Source organism: Glandiceps talaboti, chromosome 13 (assembly GCF_964340395.1).
Source record: "Glandiceps talaboti chromosome 13, keGlaTala1.1, whole genome shotgun sequence".
In the NCBI taxonomy this organism is placed as follows: domain Eukaryota; kingdom Metazoa; phylum Hemichordata; class Enteropneusta; family Spengelidae; genus Glandiceps; species Glandiceps talaboti.
This window is the reverse complement of record NC_135561.1, coordinates 17,998,686-18,020,734: the sequence shown is the minus strand read 5'-3', so window position 1 is coordinate 18,020,734 and position 22,049 is coordinate 17,998,686. Positions and strand designations below refer to the sequence as shown.

The window sequence follows — 22,049 nt, the reverse complement described above, 5'->3', positions numbered from 1 at the left end:
ACACTTGGGGGCGATCACGTGGTGTAAGACTTTGACTAAGATAACCCTGAGGTTTTGTGTTTAGTACTTTACCTGTTGTAACGCCACTGTGTTGGAATCAGTATCTTAACTTCAATCAGTAAGGTGTGCAGTACAAACAACAATATCTTCTCACCGATGTGCCAGGTTTTGTGAACCGAACTAAGCGTACCCCAAGTTGGCTCCTTCCTTACTGTGTCACCTGTGGAACCACACCGCTGATGATAGAATACTGTATATCGCCACCTAACTGCAGCAGCTTGCCTCACTGCCAACGTACCGTGTCTTTTCGACGAACTTGTGGATCTAAAAAGGAACTTTTACAAGTTTATATCACTGTTTTAAATCCGTGAATTTCAGTTGTGTATGAGTCACCACTCAGAACACGCATTCAATGCATGACTTTATTCTGCAAGAAAAGGTTACGAGCGCCGAGTTTTGTGAGTTATTATAGTGGAAAATCTAACTGAATGAACTGTCCTATATATTCTTTATACGCCTATTAAACCGAGTTTAGAGTGAGAACAATACATTAACAAAGGCTTGTAGATATATTTTCAGTTAGTTGGACAACAATGAAAATTGATGTCTTTCTCTAACAAACATTTTCTTCACGGTTGAAGTTTTTGACAAGAAATCGGAACAAAAGACTGCATGTCTTGTTAAGAAAGGTGTTATAAAGTTGTGTCTCACGGGGAAACGAACCGTTGTATGATCAATACAGAGTTTAGAAATTTGTAGCATTTCCCACTATTATATTAAAAATATTTATTCGTTTTTAAATTTTCTTATTCTTTCATTTACAGTCGGCAATGCACCGGCCTCGTCGAGGATGTGTAACAGAAATGACTCGACTGGATTGCCAGTCTTCCGAAGATTCAGCCGATGACTCTCCGAAATATTCCGAACGCCGAGCGCTGCGTGTGGAATTTCATATGGCGGCGGATGATTGGAAGGATAAGGGAGATGATAACAGTGACGATCCACACAGTGAACTACGTCGCAAAGTAAAGCGGGAATTTGTGAAGCTACACGGCCGCCGTGAGGCCGGCCGACTCGCAGCGCCCAGGATGAGTTTACTCGGGAAACCACTCCATTATCGTCCACAGACTCGAAGAGCTTTAAAATATCGCAAGACACAGAGTAAAATCTATAACTTTTTGGAGAGACCGAACGAATGGAGAGCCATAACATATCATGTTTTCGTGTGAGTACACTGAGCTATCTAGATATTTATACAATGGATGCATGGGAATATACAGTCTCTCAAATACTGCTTTCATTTTCAGCTTTTCTTATTTTTGTATTTTCTTTACCGATATTGCGACGTGTTTTATTTTAATCATGGTATTTCTCTCGACGATAATTTTCTGAATTTTATTTGCCGAAACATCTGACGTCGACGGGTTTTTAAATCGACTGCGGCGGCCGTCGGTATTGTTCAGTCGTATACATTGTAAAGGGATGCGTATAATAATGGTCTGCATAGCCTCTAGCTAGAAACGTGCTGAACGAAAGGGGGATGTGCCGATACCGATGTCTAAGGCTTGTAGCAAGACAAAATTATCCATTTTGATGTAGAGACAAATATTGAAAATGAGGAGATGGTCGTAGGAAAAGACACGTTGTTTTTCATGTTTTCAACGGGTCCGCATTATCATTAACGAGCGCTTTGACATAAGGCGTGTTATAACGCGTTTGATGTTTGTATATGTGGATGACTACTCAAAAAGCAATGTCTAGTTTTTAGTAAAAATAAACCAAGAAAGTCAGCGAAAGGGTTTTCTTAAAATGAGATTTTGACAGCCTTGTTCAGATATAATGATGTGCATGTGTATGTATGTGTGCGTACACGTAAATACGTTGCATGCATTAGTAAATTATCATCGAGTGTAATTATGATGATAAATGTCGAACGTTGCTCTGTGCATTTGCCGATGATTGAAAAGTGAGATGATCGATTTTCGGACTGAGCTAGAGAGAATCGGCAACGTTGGTCGGTAAGCGATCGAATCGCCTGTATAGTAATCGAAGCACATTGATTACTGCTAGGGGGCCGCCTTGCTCGTTGGATGAGGAGAGACCCCATACATGGTCATTTACTTGTACTAATATACATGCGGTATTTTGCCGCCATGTAACATGTTATGGAGATTCCACCTTCCGCTATAACAACAAGTCTTTTTCGCGGCTGTTCAATGTCCACTGGATTTGCCGATAATTTTCAGGTCGTAATGTATGTAAGCCGCCAGTTCGGTACATGAAAACGCAGTTACTAAACGCAGCGGCGGGGAAAATTCATTGCCTGTGATCCCATTTGCGTTTGATGAGATTTGCAGGCCACTCGCGGCGTGTATTCAATACCGTACAAGTCGAAATTATCATTTAGAAGTGATGTAATTGCTATTACGCGCGTAAATAAATACAATATCCATCTTGAAAACAGTGAAAAAAATATACCTGTAGTGGAGAATGTAGAGTTTGTAATTTAATTTCAGTGATATGTTTTTTTTTCTTTGCAACGTCAGAGTGTTACATTAGTGTGTTGTAGCCATGTCGTTCTGACATTTACTGTGTGTATGTTGATTATATTTGCAAGGACTGTTTAGTTACCTTTCTAATTTTACGCTTGGAAATGAACACAGGGACAACGTCCGTTTCCAGTGAGTTTCATTACTAGCATTTTGAAATGACATGGCAGGGGATACTGGCTATACACAGTCGCTGTTTTGTTCGTGTAGACATGCGAAAAATACTCGTTATGAAATTTCCAAAACGAGGAAGCCAATTTGAATAGAGAAAGGGAAAATGACAGCACACAGCCGCCATGATGAGTGCATGTGATATATTGATGTATTGTGATTTGGAACTCAACACCGGTGAAACGTTACGCATTTTAAAACAGTGATGGGAAGGCCAGCCAGCCATGTTCATGTTATATTAAGGAAGTGATAACAATAAATGCATTTGTTTGTAGTTTAAAAGTGTGAAATGTGTACTCATCAAGATAAGAACTGGCCCAGTTGTCTGTGACCCATAACATACTTAGTGGATGAAGTCAATGTGTGGTCTCTCATCCCCATTCAAAATCTACATTTGGATTTATTTTAACCTAAATCACTTTGACATCCCCTATATTATAGCCACTAACTTTTGAGTTAGGACATTATGAACTATATATATACACGATATCAAACATTGTAAACAGTATATATAATTATATGGGCTGAAGGATATGATATCTTTATGGGGTTCTTTTACTGGTGACACACTGGTAGATAAGGTTCACTTTGTAAAATATCTTGTCTATCCACACATCGTTATTTGGTTCAAGTAAAGTGACTTAAATTTAGTTGAGACATAGATATTGCACAAGTACACACACACACACACACACACACACACACACACACACACGCATGCATGCACAGAGCCATGTGAATGTATCTATATGTGTTGGTAGCATATCATTGTCTAAACTATAAAACTCCTACATTAAAGTACATGAGTTGGAAAGCTTTCAAGACAAATGTTGATTTGTTTGCAGCCCTGAATAATGGAATGAGAAGGGAGAAATTGTAAAATGGCAAATACATAGTTCTATTACAGATGTGAAGAATCAAGTTTTGTGTTTTGTATCTTTTAATCTTCTCTATCATTATTGTCCTGATATTTTTTTAGAATTTTTTGTTTTGAATCTGATTTTTAAAAAAAATCAACAATAAAGCCATTTCGTGCAAAAGTGTACTTCTTTTATCATAAAATGGAGATGATTCTTTATTCCATACAGGTCAAGAATTATATTACATTGTCTCTTCATGTTATCATGGTGACAGGGATATAAACTGGACAAATACCATCGTTCAACCACCCCCTTTTTAAAAAGAAATCCGCTTACTCCTGGCATAAGTATTATATTCATTCCACAAGTGCTTTTGCAGTTGTCATGTTAAGTTTGAAAATTGTTACTCAATTCTAGAATCTACTTTATAAAGTATGATCATGTAAAAATAAAAGGTCTTTTAAAATTTGATAAAAATGAAACATTATTGCAACTGATAATTGAAGAGAAACAATTATTAGGCATAGATTTGATGCAGTAGATTTGTAAGTAGATTTGTAGGAAATAATATGATTCTAAAAAATTATAAATATTTTTACCATATTTCTAATGAGATAAGTATCACTCATATCTTTGTTCATTTGAAGAAAAAAAATGATTCCCGTAGGTTTAAAATTATAATCTTTTATGATAAACTTTATTATATTACAATCTTGTATTATGCCAAATTAATAATGTGAATAAACCACAGTAGATTTAAATTTAGATAGCATACTGTATAAGATAAAATATACGTAATTTGATATCTTACATCATGGACAGTTGGCACTTCCAGTTAAAAAAAACTCTTTGTATTTTTTAAATATTTAGTCTCTGAATCTTTACGGTATTCCAAAAATGTAAACTTTTGTATGCAATGTGTAATGATAATATATTACTCACAGAATATACTGTTTATGTGACTTTCATCCTGAAAACAGAGATGTTCATATGCATTAATTTGTACTGCAATGATAAATTATACTGAAGTGAATATGTTGCATCTAACATTCATTTATTAGTAACGACATGTCCCGAGCAGATAATTGAACATTACATTCTCAATATAAGTGCTTTGTCTGATATTTAAAGCTAAGCCTAACTTGAGATAAATTTATCAAAATAAATACTTACATGATGTGTCCTCTTTATATTGCTTGGTACAGTTCAGTTGTAGAATGAATTCAATCTCTTATTTAGAGAAATTTATATTTTTTCTATAATTGTGAATTTAATGTAGTTTTTGTCTCACAAAATATTGTCATTGAATAATTCGGTCTGCAATTGTCAACGTACAGTGCTCTAAATGTCATGGTTACTGTAATGATGATATGTTTTAATAAAGAAAATAACAAAAATAATTTGTGATATAGAAAACAGTTTACATTGTTTTTGCTAAGGTAGGGGCACCCCGGTTACAAAGGGGAAGGGGTAAAAGTTGCATAATTTCCCCATACGCTCTACTATAGCATGTATAGTTTTGTTTGGTATGTGTTTCAGTTTTGCTTTTATTAAAGTGGGTGAGAAAGAGGAAATTGGATTCCCATAAACCACCCTAATTTTGTTTGGGAACCCCCTGTATTAGTGACAGGGAAACTCAGGTAGACTGTATGTGTTTATCATGCACCCCTAACAAAACTACTGTGTTTGCTATATAAACAATATAACACTTAACATATCTGACATCTGTTTGAAGTGAACCATGTTGATATAGTTGTGAGTCAGAATATCTGAATCAAGTACAGTGAGAAGTTTATTGTCTTAACCTCTTCAGAGAATTATTGACCCTTGTTGATATAAAATTTGATATCCTCTGATGGTAGGGGTTGGTTGCAATACATGTTAGATGCAGGTTGTAACAAAAATCCTCAAAAACCAGAGAAAACTTCAGTATTGTCATTAGAAAAATCAAACTGATGACAAATATATTCTTTAGGTGTGGCTTCTAATTGTACTACATATAAATTAAAAAAGGAAAAAAAAGTGCATTTGAATTCATATTAGGCGTAAAAAAAAATATTGTGTGTGGTTCCGATTACATTCAATTTTAAAATAGGTGGGCTAGGTAGATTTTTTATTTTATTTTATTACATATATTTTTTTCAAGTGTGAGTGTCTAGTTCAGGTTTTCCATTGTTTTCCAAATGGTCGCTGTGTTGTGTATTTCTTCCTATCAGATATACAGCCATTACAGATTGAAAGAATAGTTTTATATTGTCTTTATAAGTTGATGTCAGTTTCTGCTTCCACTTTTTCTCGTGAGACTCACAATTGTTGCGATTTTATTATTGTTTTCTTGAATACTTCAATAAAATGTTTACGGTCGGCAGTGAAAAACTAGTTGGGTCGGGTAACCGGAATCAAACAATTATTTTTTTTTTATGCCTTAGCTAATGAAAGATCAAAATGAAAAAATGTATATTAGCGGGTAGGCTGAAAAAATTGAAAAATACCAGCAAAAATTAGTTATTTTCATCAGGAGAAATAATTGACCTTCGTAATCCACTAGTGAGGGTTAGCGTAGGAATAGAATAATGGAAATTAGATGCCAAAATACATGTAGGTTGGAAAACATTCATAGAAACTGAAAATTCAATATTGAGAACTAAATAATAGATTTAATTACTAAAGTCAACTTTTTCTGACATTGTGGAATAACTTAATCAGTAAAGTACACAAGTTATAGTGCAATGTCTTGTTGGTTTAAGCTTCTCTATACATTATTTTGTTGACCTGTTTGGAATAATAAGACACACAAATTGAGGGAAGTGTTGGTATAATAACAGAATAGCATTCATTATGTCCATTGTCAAAATTTTGAAATAAAGATGTTCAGAATTTCGTACATAATTTGTTAATTTACTAGTGAATGTGTAACAATGAATGTGAAATATCAATGGATAAAGTTTAATTTATTTACAGAATGAGCTTCACCACTTTATTTTTATGTTTATTTATTAAGTTAGTTCATTCAAATTACATTGCTATTGTTAAAATATAACTGAAGGAAGTGTATAGTATAAAGCTGTGTGTTGGTATGTTTACCTGTCTAAACCAAGGCAGTTTCATTTGGGAGATAAAGAGTGAAAAATTTAAACTTTTAGAGAGAGATGTAAGGCAAACAAGAGTACCTGTATAATTATTAGCAGCCACAAAGACAGGATATTATTTCATGGTATTGGTTCACATTCTATGTCTATTGCTTGGTGTATGGTCTACTACTATTGTTGTCTGAATGTTTGTATCATTGTCTAAATAACTGATCAAAATAGATGTGGAGAGGTATAGCAATAACAACTACAGCTGAGTGATTATAATGTTCTCTCTTTTTGTCATTCAGTGAAGAATAGTAGTCGTTAATTTTGCAATGTATTCGCTCACATCATTGATGTGGAATTTACAGTTAGATTTTGTATAATGATTCAAATAACATGACATCAGTGATATATTAGCTGCAAGTGATGTTATATTTGTTCTGGTTCACTGGCTTTGTCTTGTTTTGTTTGTTTAATGTCTTCATGGAAAGGTTATAAAATGATACACACAAGTAATGCAATGCTTTGTTGTATTGTAACTTGTCAGAATTACTGCCGATGACAGTTTGTTTATCTGATAAACATTTTAGAGCATTATATGGCCATATATGCAAATAATTTAAATTTCAGCAAGTTTCTAGTACATGTTTTTTGTTTTGTTCATTTACACACACACACATGATATATATATATATATATATATATATATATATATATATATATATATATATATATATATATATATATAACAGAATATTTTCATTTAGCTCTGAACTTTTGAAGTTTGGAGGTTGCATTTATGAATTGCATATATTTTGATAAAAATCGTATTTTTGTGAAGGAGTGTTACAGTGAGTAATAACACAATATCAGATATCACACATGATTGTAATTTTGTAAGCTACTCAGCTGTTGCATAAAAAAATATAATAGTATACCATAAACATGCCATCACATTGGATTATTCTATCTATATATCATTGTTTAAAATTAAGCTGTTGTATTATTCATGTATCAAGTATATTGTTAGTTTATAATCTTTAGGAAGTATGTCAGTGTAAGGATTATTACATATATGTATATCAGAGATTATACATCACCTGTCACCAATCTCGTATTCTGATTGGTCAAGAGCCCTGTAGATATGCAGGTGTATTTTTCACTAACAGCTGTATTTTATGCTTGTTGTATCACATGATCACTGCACACCCCCTTGTAAACAAACCTAGCAGACAACTAGAAATCCAGCTATAACCAGCATTTCCAATGCCAAATTTGTTGTCAACTGAGCAAAATATCACTGTCGTATACATTGTAAATAGTCTTTGAGCGGTACTATTCATGTTCCAAGAAAATGGTCAAAAATTCCATGCAGAACGGCGAAAGTCCAGTGACGGCGAACACACGGTCGTCACGCGATCGTAACATGAATTCCTAAATTTATGAGGTATATCAATATTACCACCACAGAGGATACAATTTTTGCCTAACTAGAACGAGAACACATATTACGAACATTTCTGTATATTTAATGGAATACAGTACGCAAAACAAAAGATGCATTCATTTTTCAGCTGAAGGTTATAATTTTGAATATGTCACTCCGGCTCTCCGTTATTACCGGAAAATTACCTCTTGCAGCAAGATATGGAACGGTATTTGGCAAATAACATATACTTTCTTGCATGGGTACACGTACATACTAGTGGTATTTGCTCTGCAATGCAAATACCGAAAATATTATTGTATACCTGCATGCAAATGTAGGATGTGATTGTTCATTCTACACAAAATCGAATAGTGTCATTTTTATGGATGTTTGTTGTTTCGGATAAACATAATATATGTAATAAACTTGTAATAATACCCCCACCCCCCCGTGAGTATTTGGCACTCATGCTTGCAGTGTTTTCTGCTGCACTTTGACTTGCTACACTCATGAAAGTACTGATACAGAGAACACTGTAAGCACTCATGTAAATACCCGAGTACGCCACACTTGCACTAGTGCGTCATGGAGTTCTGTCATATACATGTCATCTGAAATATTCTATTTTTAGGAATTAACTTGCTTGAATTATATATATTATCATAATACATGACTGCAGTGAGTGAGTGGGTGGGTAATTAGATTGGTACATTTTAAGTTGGAAGTGAATTATATGAAATGCATGAAAGAAACAAAGTATAAATCTTTACATATCGGATTATTGGATGATGAGCTCTTGTATAGATGAATTTTGTATATGATTATAATTTTCTGAGGTATGGCTTGTTGCATATGTACGTATGATTCACGTGTAATGAGATACTATCGTACACCCAGTATTGCTTTCAATGTAATTCAATGTGTGTTGATATCTGTTCACTCAGCCATTTTTTTCCTTTGATTTTTCTCAACATCTTTAATAAAATTACTACAGCAGATTTTACCTGCTTACTGCCCTTAACAAAAACACTGGGTGATGTGTATGATTGTTGTATTTATGATCAAAAGAAATAAATGGATACATTGATAATGTGTAAAATATTAAAATTGAAGGAGTAAAGATGGACAGGTAATTGTGACATGGATATTAAATTGCAAGTATGAAAAATGGATTATTTGTTCATGAATTCCGTAAGAATGTTATATTCTTGAATTAAGAAGTTGACTGTGGAATAGTTGAGTTCCAAATATTAATGTATTATTTGAGTTTTACCTCGCATTTACAAATTTTGACTTTTGATTTATCATTTGAAAGTTAATGTTACATTTACAAACATGAAAAGGGGCACAAGCTGAGTTTATATGTATTTGTGTCTAGTTTTTACTGCATATTTAATAGGTACTTACTGTATTGTGCTGATTGAAGCATACTTCACCAACACTCGGTTGACTGAACTCAAGCCTGGTATGAAGATTTAGCTCATAAATGAGCCGATGATCAAAAAATGTTCAGGAAACTCTTCTAACAATGACAATTGTTATGTTACAGAAAACATGCATCGATGTTAACATTATACTGGAATGTATAGTTTTGCTGAAGTATTTTCACTTGATTTAATAAAAAAGTTGATAAAATCATCTTGTGCAACTTGAATATACATCAATACAAAATGTACATTGTTTGTAAGTTGGGCTATGACCTCTATAGATGCTACACTGTACCAATCTTATGTACCAAAATAAAAGTTGCCTCCATTTTTAAATTTTTGTCTGCCTGCCAGTCTAAAATACTAGTAGTCAACCCGGCTCCATTTTCTAATTGTCAGCCTGCCTTATTCTATAATTCCCACAAGAGAAATGTTTAAGACACACTGCATCATTACTGGCAACAGTTGGTATAGAAAACATTAGATAAATGTAACATTGACTTATATCAATCAGTCATATTGGTACGACCTTGTTACAATTATCAATTTATAGATAGGAAAAGGGAAATGAAATAGTAGTCCAGATATTTTTGCATCTTCAGCGTAAAGTGAATAGAGTGACCGGGAATAGTTATCATGTTGAACCTGTTTTGACCTAATGTTACTGATATGTATGTTATGCCATGATAAATATATAAGAAATACTATATGAACATGCAAATTAAGTCTATGTAAGACAGTATGGCGTGTTTGGTTTGGTATGAAACACTAGTACACTCCACAACACACTATATATAGATTGAACGTCTACTGTTAAAATAATATTACCATTCATTTCTAGACTAAATAGAATTATTTAAAAAATGTAAACATACAAAAAGATGCATCGTGGAAATAGTACATTTATTTAGTATGGTATGGAGTGTATGTCCCAAGGTTGAGGAACCCTAATAGTAAATAGGGACAAAGAGGAAAAACTTGCCTAGTTTCCCATACAATCTACCATAAGTTTTGTTTCAAATGAACCCCGGTAAAATTACTACGGAATCCCAGCAGATTTTACCTGCTTACTGCCCTTATCAAAAACACTGGGTGATGTGTATGATTGTTGTATTTATGATCAAAAGAAATAAATGGCTACATTGATAATGTGTAAAATATTAAAATTGAAGGAGTAAAAATGGACAGGTAATTGTTGTGACATGGATATTAAATTGCTAGTATGGAAAGTGGATTACTTTGGTTATTAATGATTATGTATGCAGGCGTCAGCGTTACACCATTTCAATAGTTTAAGCATTGTTATTATATTACCATAACAAATTACATTATTGAAATAATTCAATTTGTGCTTGTAAGAGAACTTAATATAGCTATATCTCAATGAACTGTCGCTTGTCTACTTTATAAAACACAAATAATACTAACAGTTAGTGTTTTGCCAATTTATGGTCTAAATTTAGTGTGAAATTTCACATTGTTATCATCCAAATGTACTTAAGAAATACGTCTGCAGTGTCTACTAAAATACAAACAGAAAGATTCTAGTAATCAGTAGGTAAGCTATGCAGGTTCTGAGAGTGTAGTGAATAATTGCCAATCTTGTCATCCAAATGATTCTACTGGGTTTTTTTTAGTAGAAAAGGCGAACAAAGCTTTGAGAATGAATGACAGAATTGTTAATGTAAAATTGCATATTATGCAAATACATGCAAATTTTATGTAGATATTATTTTGATAATTTATGCAGTATTTCCATGTTCATTTGCATATTTTAGTTAATAGGACATGAACAGGTTTTTTTTATCAGTTTTTTACTGTGCGGATTATAACGTCTAAATAAATTAGGGTTTTGTAATGAAAAATTAAAACAAACCTGGCCTCACAAATATTTTTATGCAGTTAACCTTTTAAAACTTTAATAACAATGAAATTTATGAGATGTGTCACCTTTTGAAAAACCAAAATTATGAAAATTTGAGGAAAACGTGTATATGAAACTTAAAGCATATGTTTATGATGAGTAGAAAAATTGAAAATTCAACTCTTTTATTAGAGATTAGGGTAGTGTCCCTGTTTCCACACCCACGCATAAACTCAAACACTAGGTCACTTTCCTTACTATAAGGTATATGGTACTCCAATCCTCATACAGTTACTGGTATAAATTCACAACATTGTCAGTCCAACTTTATTACACATATTTCGCACACACCATTCCTGTGTGAAATAGCCATGTTTTTTGAAGTTTTTAGCAAGATTAAAGCCATTATTAGCATGCCAATCAATAGTATTGATGTTTTTTTAAAAGGAAAAACATGGAGAGAGCATCTACATAATTACATTAAGAAATATTGGGACTGCATAGATAGTCATTTGTGATTGCATATACAGTGTTCGACATTAAGATTTTAATCAATTATATTAAGTATATTTTGTATCTTCCTGATCGTTAATGCCATCACTGGAGAGTTGTAGGAATGGCATTCCACTCCTTTCAAGTGGAAAAGTATAAAACAACACGGAATGATAAATGTTCACTTGGAATGGATATGACTTGCATTAAGTGCTGTTCAGTGTTTTCTTCTGTTGATTTATAAACATGAAAAGAATTGTGACATGCTCATATATTTATACATATCAAAACGGATAAATTCTTAAACACATTTCAGAGTTCTGATGGATTGGATTGTTTTTAGGCATCTTGAAATGCATTCAGTTTTATTTTTAGGCATGCGTTTTCCTCTCTCCATAAGAATAATTTCAAAAGATTATCTCCAAGTATTACACATATACATATACATCTTCTGTTATTTTAGGCATAGTGTAACCGTGATTACTCTATTAAAAGTCATAATTCAAAAATAGAATCTGAAAGGTCACTGAAACAAACAGTGTCAATCTACTACACCACTGGTAATGCTGACAAGACGCCACATCAGTGAAAATGTTGCATTTACTTCCAGGAAATTTGTTTTGATTTGTCATTACAAATTTTCATTTAGTAAAGATTGACTCCCAGAGTCCATGAGCATTCATTCTCACAACCAAGCAATGTCCTCTGAAATTTAGTCTTTCCTGCCACAATTATTTGAATGAAAAATTCTTATCTTTACTTTATTTTGGAGTAGGATTATTCATTCAAACCATTGTGTCAATTATAAAATACAACTTGAATTTGTCAAATTTTTGGGAAAAATAAACACAATGATCAAACTCTGTTGTACTTTATGAATAGTGGATTGAAAATATAGTAAGATTTTCAAGGCCAATTTATTGGTCACAACATACAGTTATGCAGACAACATGAGAATTTCTGTTTGTTGAAATAATTGTGTTCACATTTTGGTTGTTTTTCTCACAGAGACATTGTGTCAGATATTTACTTCTAAAGGAAGTATTTGTTTTGATAAAATTTAGAATGATTTCATTCAAGAAAAATTGTATACCTGCCACTGTCTTAACCCCTTGGCAGGAATGGTCAAGCAATACTGCCTCTGTCTCAACCCCTCGGCAGGAATGACATTGGTTCAGCCATGATCACTTTGTATGATTGGAATATTCCAATTTGACAAAAAAAATAGGGATTTGAAGATTTAAATATAGAGGGGCTGTGAAAGGAAGTTTCACATGGCTTAATCTACATAACAAGAAAAGAGGCTGTATACCTGAGATGTGACATCAGTTGTGGAGAATCATTAAATAGAATGGTTTTTAGTCATTGTTAAGTTGACAAAGAGACAGGAAAAAATTAAAGTTACTGATAATTGAAATTGATTAGTCATGAAATAGACATGGATTGTTGTGAAGGACCAACTAATTGATTAGTGCCAGTGTTCAATTAGCAGAACATGTCTTGATTTCCGTGCATCTTCTCTATTTTGACACAGACCTTGTACTAAGTAATATCAATTTACAGCTGCCCACAGCATTTCTATGTTATTCTAGGAATTAGGTACTTCAATTTTCATAGAAAATAGAGATTAGAGTTTAGTCTTGATTGATTGGACATAGCTATCTGGTGATACCACTTAATACTAATGATAATTTGAATTTCAACATTCCCAAGGGTAATTGTGTTTTTTCTGTGACTCACAACTTTACATGTACTGTTTGTATTTTTTTAATAGATTATAATAGTACATGGTGCAATAAACATCAATCCAAGTTAATGTAATATGTGTGTATGTATGTATGTATGTATGTATGTATGTATGTATGTATGTATGTATGTGTGTATACATATATGTATGTATGTGTGTATGTACATGTATGTGTGTATGAAAGTATGTATGTATGTATGTATGTATGTATGTATGTATGTATGTATGGATGGATGGATGGATGTGTGTGTATGTGTGTGTGTGTGTGTGTGTACATGCACACATGAAATATAATATTCCAGCTGTTGCCTTTACTGCATTTTCTGTAGTGAAATATGGTCTGACGTACTGTATAACATATGATAATGTGGTACCAAGTTCTTTTATCATATAATGTGATTGACACATGACATAACAATGTAACAATATGGTAGTATTAGTTTTGTTACATTGTATGCAACAGTGAATTGAAGGGGGTATGATACTATTATATCAAATGCACTTTGAGTTATTCTAACTGGATATATCATTTAGCAGGACAGTTGAGTTATTTGATATATCATTTAGCAGGGCAAATTGCTTTATTATAGGTGGATATATCATTTAGCAGGACACTGACTTATTTTCACTGGATATGTCATTTAGCAGTGCAGTTTCCCATCAGAGTAGGCACATGTAAAGTGTTGTATGTAAGTCCTATACATGTACCGCCACTTACTGCACCTCAATTAGTTGGTTACTCAACTCTTATTTGTTGTGTTGTTTGAATTGTAAGTGATATTTTAAAGTATAGTATTTATTATTTACATTAGCTACAGTTACCTAAGCTTTGTAATATTGAATATATGGGAACAATTGAGGGGGGGGGGGGGATAATTTTTCTCTTTTTCCCCAAAATGTTATACACTTTTTCTTAGTTTTTGAAGGAGGGGTGTATGCAGTACTGGCTGCCACGCAAATACTATAATTTCTAAAATATTTATAATTATTTTGTGTTGTGAAAACACCATGGTACACCATATTATAAATAGATATTAAAATGCCAGGATTTGTGACTTGTAAATATTATTTTATGCAATATATTGTGCAAAAACAAATTTTCAGTTCAAAGCAACATGTGTAGAGTATTTGGATAGTTAGATACAGCTAATTTGTTCTGATATCAATATTAGGTTTGAACTTTAAGTTATATCGGCGGTTTCAGTACAAGGCAAGACATTTGGATATTAAATTGATTAATATACATATACAATCAGCTTCAATGTTAATTTATTATACAACTTTTCATGTTTATTTATTTATTTAATATGTAATACTATGTATTTATTTATTCATTTAATATTAAACTTCGACAATAAGTCAGGGGAAAAAAGATCGCACACATGGCAAGCACCTATATAAGAGCAACACTCCACAGAGGGTTAGTGTTAATGGTAGACATTTGATTCAAACTTGTGGGATTAGTAGTGTGGCCTGGCTGTTTCATAGTATAGTTAAAGTTAATTTTTAGAATGTCTGTAAAATGACAAGGTATAATTGTCGCATAGTAGACCAACACTGATATACAAGTGAAAGAACAGCAAGAAATTTGCAAAAGAACTCCCAACAGTCCCCCCAACCCCCTTCCCTCGGCCATAGATTAGAATTAAAGTCATTTTCTCAGTCGCCAAACTGATAAAATTGTTGCAATTTAAATTAAATAAAGATAGTGTGTAATAGATTTGGATTATCTGAATGTATGATTTGTTAGAATAAATGTCAAACCTAAGTTTAGTTACAAAAATTCATTACAATGATTACAACCAACAAAATATGCATTAAACAAAAAAACATCATTTGCGTGATGGAGAATGTTTTTTCCTTTTCCTTGCCTAAAATACTCAGTTGGTACAAATAAAATTATAATAACCCAACTGTGTTTGTAAGTTAAACTGTGCTGGGTGAATAGCTAACAGAGTTATGTCCATTCTGGTCACTAAATATTCCATCTGTTTCCAATCAGATGCAGTCATTTGAACAATATCGCCCAGCTCTGTAAAGTCATTACAGAAGGTTTAAAATCATTGTGAGACTGAAGCTCACTTGGAATTGGGTTCAGTTGTAGTTATCCAACTTGTTAGCTCAATATTAATAACAGGTGGTGAACATCATGATGCAATATTTCACTTTTCTCAGTCAGGCTCCGTAATTTTTACAGCTTATTTGTTGTATTTAAAGCCACTGATACTTCTCGGATACCGGATACTGTGAGGAATTATTCACAGGACAAATCTATCACTACACTATATATGTGACATTTGAAACTTATCTAAATGGTAACTGAACTTGTACTGCAGTGATATCTGAAACGGATCTACCGCTGTGAACTAGTACTAAATGATTCCCTGCCATGATACTGTTCATGTTTCGTCTTTAACATTTAACCCCTTTCAATTTATGTACAACACAACTTATATTTCTATCAGCTTTTTTGCCACATCATACAGAGGTGTATTTTATACCATCAGCATAGAGAAATTACATAAACTATTTGCAATACAAAAAAAAGAAGTATTAATATAAGAACAAATATTTCATTACTAATTATTCAAAAATAAACCAGGTATTGCTAATTATTCAAAAGTAAACAATTTGTAGGTTTTCTTTATGCGAGAGAGTAGAATTGACAAATTACAAACAAAGGTACAGCTAATTTGTTCTGATATCAATATTATGTTTCAGTACGCAGGACAATCTTATATCGTATATTATATCCAATTATGATAATATGATTTGATACAATTATAATGTAGATTTATGGGTTTGACTAATGGTCGTTTGAAAAAAAACACAATCTATATAGTCAGTTAATACATATAAAGTACAATTTTAATGGATTGTTTCACGTCTTCATCATGTGGTTGATGAAAATGCAGTCAACTGATGCAACATTGCACCCACTTATCATATTCTGTTAATTGATACAATGTCGCAGTTATGTTGATTTGATATAGATATATAGATTGAACATATTGAATACATAATTGTGAAGACATTGCTTGATTATTATCACCTTGTAATAATAAATTCCCTTTTATGATTGTAATATATATAAGATGTACTTACTGCAATTATTATCAGTTGACACAAATTATGCATTAAATATAATTTCAAAGGAGAGTCAATCATAAATTTGTATATTTTTACCTTGACATCAGACATTATAATAAATTATACATTAAATTTAGAATTTCAGAAGGGAGTTGATTTATTTTCGAATCATAAATTTGTGTCTTTTTACCTCGATATCAGACATTAGCTGTTGGAATTATGTTTGGATGGTGACAATACATGATATCGAATATATAATTTTGTAGGTGGAGTCTATGTACATTTCATCATAAATTATGCCAATTAGCTACTTCTTCACATATTACACCAGAAAATCCAATTATATTTTTTTTGCAAACATTTGGTGAATAGATTTACTAGGACAGGGTAAGTTTACACAACTCATTGATAGCAGTACTTGTGGTGAAGAGTGAGCACATACTGTGGTTTCAAGTATTTTCCTGTGTGTCTGGTAATTTGTATTGATCTCCACTGGAATGACAGGTGCTGGTACTTTTAACTGGCTATTATGAAGTTCTACATTTTGTGTGCTCTTTTTGTGGTGGTGTACTATGCCTGGCCACTTTTGTATACACGCCTTTTCAACCTTTAAATCAACAATGATATAGTCAACGGAAATATACCAGCATTTATCACCCGTTATAAATGTTCGTGTATTTTCAACATTTTTGAAGAAACTTAAACTATTGATATTACATAATAGATAACTAATCATTTGGAATTAATTTGAGATGAGTCAGATACTGTAATATAAATATAGGTGATTAGATATTCAGAATTTGAACTATCTTACTGTATATATTTTTAATGATTATGGGTGACTTAAACCTGATCATACATGTAATTTATGGACTATCTACTTGTATATCAATCTTTATATCATGCACAAGGTAGGTGCAACAAAAAGATATGGGATATATACTCTGGTCACATGATAACGTGTGTCTACGTCATTGGTTCTGTTTCGTTCGGAATAGTCAAAACACTCAAAATTCCATTATTTTCCCCGATTTTTTAAATATTACTGGTGATGGTATAATTATATTATTCTCCAATATTTGTCTTCATTTAGCTGGAAAATATTTGTGACCCTTAGGATTTTCACTACTCGTCTAGCGACTCATAGTGACAAGGGCACCCTTAGGTCACTCGTATTTTCCTTGGTTGAATGAAGATAAATATTGGGAATTAACATGTAATTGTGGATGACTTCAACCTGATCATACAATCATCATGTAATTGAAGTATTTTCTCCTTTTACATCAAACTGTATTTTTAGCTCATGTTTGTATGCAATGATGAAGAAAATATGTGTTTTATGGTATAGACATATATAGAAATACCCTTACATTCCAATAGCAAGAATGGTTTTATGTGCGGTATGTTGGTAGTTAAATCAGTGTGGTTGGTATGAATGTAAGGGTTTGGTACAGTATGGATGGGTCAATAAGGTCATTCACAATCTGATTGTTAAACGTTGTTGGAAAGTGTAGCCTTTTTTTTTACCATGATTGTCATGCGTTGAATAGATAATGATATTGGCAATTTTGTATTGTCATCATTCTCACTTCATCATCATTCTCACATTATTGTCACATGCTCATATTATTGTCAATTATTGTTATCCACACATTATCGTCGTCATTGTCATCATTCTCAATTTGTTGTCACCATTCTCACATTATTGTTACCATAATATCAAATTATCATTATTTTCACGTTATTGTAATCATTCTCCCATTATGAGTGCAATCATCAATTATCAATTATCACCATTTTATCAAAAGTACGTAGAACAGATAAAATCAAATTAAGCTCGATTTCCTTCCATTTGAATAATAAATACCAAGTAGTTGGGAGTGACTATTTAGGTCATATGTAGGGACATTTTTGCAATAAAATATTCAAGTACATGTAGTTACTAGTTAAAATTTGTCTGAATTCCCGCACCAAAATTATGGTAGGTAATTTAAACCAGTTTAAAAGTGTTAATTGACCTTGACTAAGTTTCCCCTCTTTGTATAAACATGCACCAAAGATTTTAATGATGCTCCAGCACACACAGAATTGGGGGAGGGAGGGGGGTCTTTATCAATTTGCTGGAAAGTCCACCTGCACATAAAGAAGAAAATAGTTATGAAGAACTGGAAACCATTACTGGAATTTCAATATTGCAAATGTCAGATGTTATCTATATCAGATAGTTATATATCAGATGGCATATAGGACATGGTTCATAGAATTTATAACTCTTTGATGGGAATCAACTAGAAATACTTATGAATAGTAAAATATTTCATTTTAATCACTCCAGTTATGTGTTCAATGAGTAAGGACAAATGAAAGAATTCATTCCATTGAGATATCATCTGATCAGATAATGGTAGTTCCAGAGGGATTGTGTCCAATTATAATATCTTATATATTGACAAATGTCAATTTCATCACTCCAGCATAATAAAAAAATTGGAATTTATGGATATGTCCACTATGGTGGATTGATAGTTATGTCGCAATCAGGAGAACAGTGTTTTTCAGAAGACATACATTTAATGGATTTTTTTTTGTCCCAAACAGCTGAATTCTCCAGGGATGACAAGACAGTTGACTTCGAAATTGTCATCAGCTGGGGTTAGATTTTCAATGTTCAAGAGTCGACATATTAAAATTTAGATGGCTATGCATTCCAATTGAAAACCTCAGCCGTAGACAAGCTAGTTATAGTGGTGCATTGTGGGTAATAAATCAATGTACTTATCATAAATAATGGGTTTCGTTGATAAGGATGTAGCGTTTATTTCTACTCTTGCATGAGGAGGGCATAAACCCTGTGAGATCTACAGATCTGGTCATTTTGTGTAGCTGGAAATTACAGTCATTTTCTTATCTTTTTTATTTAATTTTGATATCATTGCAATCTGAAATTAATCAAATTGGAGTGGCCATATTGAATGAAATTTTAGGTTTACACCTAGAAGGGATATTTTGTGCTATTTTAGTCCTTTTTTTGTATTAAATAATGATTTTATTTGGCTTATTATAAAGATACAACTCTTTTCATGGATGGGAATTTTTACATTTTATATTTAAAAACTTGTCTTAAGTTATGAATTTTAGAACTGTCCCCAACTCTACGCTCTTGAATCTTTTCAGGCAGTATCTCCTACCTAATGGTTTGGAATTAAGTGAAAGCTTGTGAATTAGAAGTATGTGCAGATTATGCAAAACTCACTGGAAAATGATTAATATATGTGGAAGATATTATGATTTGTGGTATTTGCACTGTGTATAATATATCTGTTGTTTTTACTAAGGTTTTGGAACCCAGGTAACAGATGGGAGACTTGCAGTTAAACTTATTACATTATTTCATATCTGGCAGTAGCTTTTTGGAGGGTAAAATATCCGAACTCGCACTATTAATATTATGGATGGGAACCCTGGTGAAATATCAGAACTCACATTATTTTGGAGGGGAAACTCTAGGAAAATATCAAAACTCACATTATTTTGGAGGGGATCCCTGGGAAAATATCAGAACTCACATTATTTTGGAGGGGAACCCTGGGAAAATATCAGAACTCACATTATTATGGAGGGGAACCCTGGGAAAATATCAAAACTCACATTATTTTGGAGGGGAACCCTGGGAAAATATCAGAACTCACATATTTTGGAGGGGAACCCTGGGAAAATATCAGAACTCACATTATTTTGGAGGGGAACCCTGGGAAAATATCAGAACTCACATTATTATGGAGGGGAACCCTGGGAAAATATCAGCACTCAGATTATTATGGAGGGGGAACCCTGGGAAAATATTAGCAACCAGATCTATGTTAGAGACCTTATCTCCTTTGAAACACTATTTACATTGTATAACAAATATTATCTTTTGGTATCTTTAATCTGTACATGGCGAAGGTAGAATTTCAAAATACAGGAAATTATACTGTCATTTGAGCATTACTCATGAAATTTTAAAAATACCTTTAATCTGATACGATATATCCTATCAATACAATAATAAGATGAGATAGCCATCAGAGCTTTATTGATTGGCTTAAAGGGTTACATTTTTTGCAATATGTCCACTGTATAATATTACGTTTCACTTAATTTATAGGAAATTCTTGGTTTTATTTTTAGCCAAATTAGTCACATAAATGTTGTGTGTTGAGACTTATTGTGTGATGTACCTGTATGTCAAAGTTAATGTAATTAGATACTACATTTGTATATTCCCAATATTTCTCTTCGTTCAACCAAGGAAAATATGAATGACCTAAGGGGCCATTGTCACTACCAGTTGCTAGACCACGAATATTTTCGGCTAAATGAAGAAAAAATATTTGAGAATATCATAATTATACCATCGCCAGTGATATCAAAGAAAAATCAGGGAAAGTAATGGCAATTTTGAACATTTTGACTCATATTTCGAACACAGCAGAACCACGGACGTAGACATGTGTTGTTGTGATGTAGAACGACCAGTGTATATAATGTCATATTTTTTGTTGAACTTGGCTCGTGCATGGTATAAAGCAAATAATGAACAAAATAACAGTGTCTTAATTTGTTTGGAATTCTTGGTGTTAATTTAGCAATTTTTAGCCACACACAGGGATGTAGATAAGGATCGGTGAAAATAACCGGCCATTCTGCAATGTTTTGCCAGCTACCTTTCATTAATTTGTTTCAAAATTTTGCATTGCAACGAGTATATTTCCGTTTTGGACTAGCTAGATTATATGTGATCTGTTCATAGATATCACCACCTACTTGCACATTTTAGCAGCTACTTTAAATAGCTACAGTACTGACAAAAATGTAGCTGTAAGGTCTAGATATTGTTTTTAGATTATAAAATACACTCAACCTGTTAATGAGTGGTTACATAAATGGGTCCAACAACTGGTCTATTTCAGACTTATTACTATAAGCACAGATGTAGCCACATAATCTATTGTGCCATAATTGTCATCATAATGAACAGACATGCTATATGCAAATTAGATTTATATTGTAGATTAAAGGAAAGTTTTCAAAGCACAGGTCCTGGAATGAATTTGTGTAGACTATAGTTTTTTGATTTTCATTCACACAGTCCAACTTTGGGATGTGGTAAGTATAATGCAGACTTTAACATATAAAATATAGTCATGCAGGAATATGTCATCTTATCAGTTATGTAACATTTATGTTTTGTTCTACCATTGTATTCCTTACCATTTTGTAAGAGACCTGTTGTTGGTTCCATGATGCATTGCTTGTATTTCCATGTGTTCTGAGTGTGTGTGTGTGTGTGTGTGTGGGGGGGGG

General features: G+C 32.7%; 1 protein-coding gene across 1 annotated transcript in view; it reads left to right on the top strand.

Moving 5' to 3' along the window:
* Positions 1 to 1,013: 1,013 nt before the first annotated feature.
* The window catches only part of LOC144444367 (potassium voltage-gated channel subfamily KQT member 5-like), a 168,805-nt gene continuing 147,769 nt past the window's right edge, over positions 1,014 to 22,049 (top strand). The window contains exon 1 of the mRNA XM_078133781.1: positions 1,014 to 1,225. Coding sequence (XP_077989907.1) covers positions 1,089 to 1,225 — 137 coding nt within the window. The 5' untranslated portion in view covers positions 1,014 to 1,088. The remainder of the gene's footprint in view (positions 1,226 to 22,049) is intronic.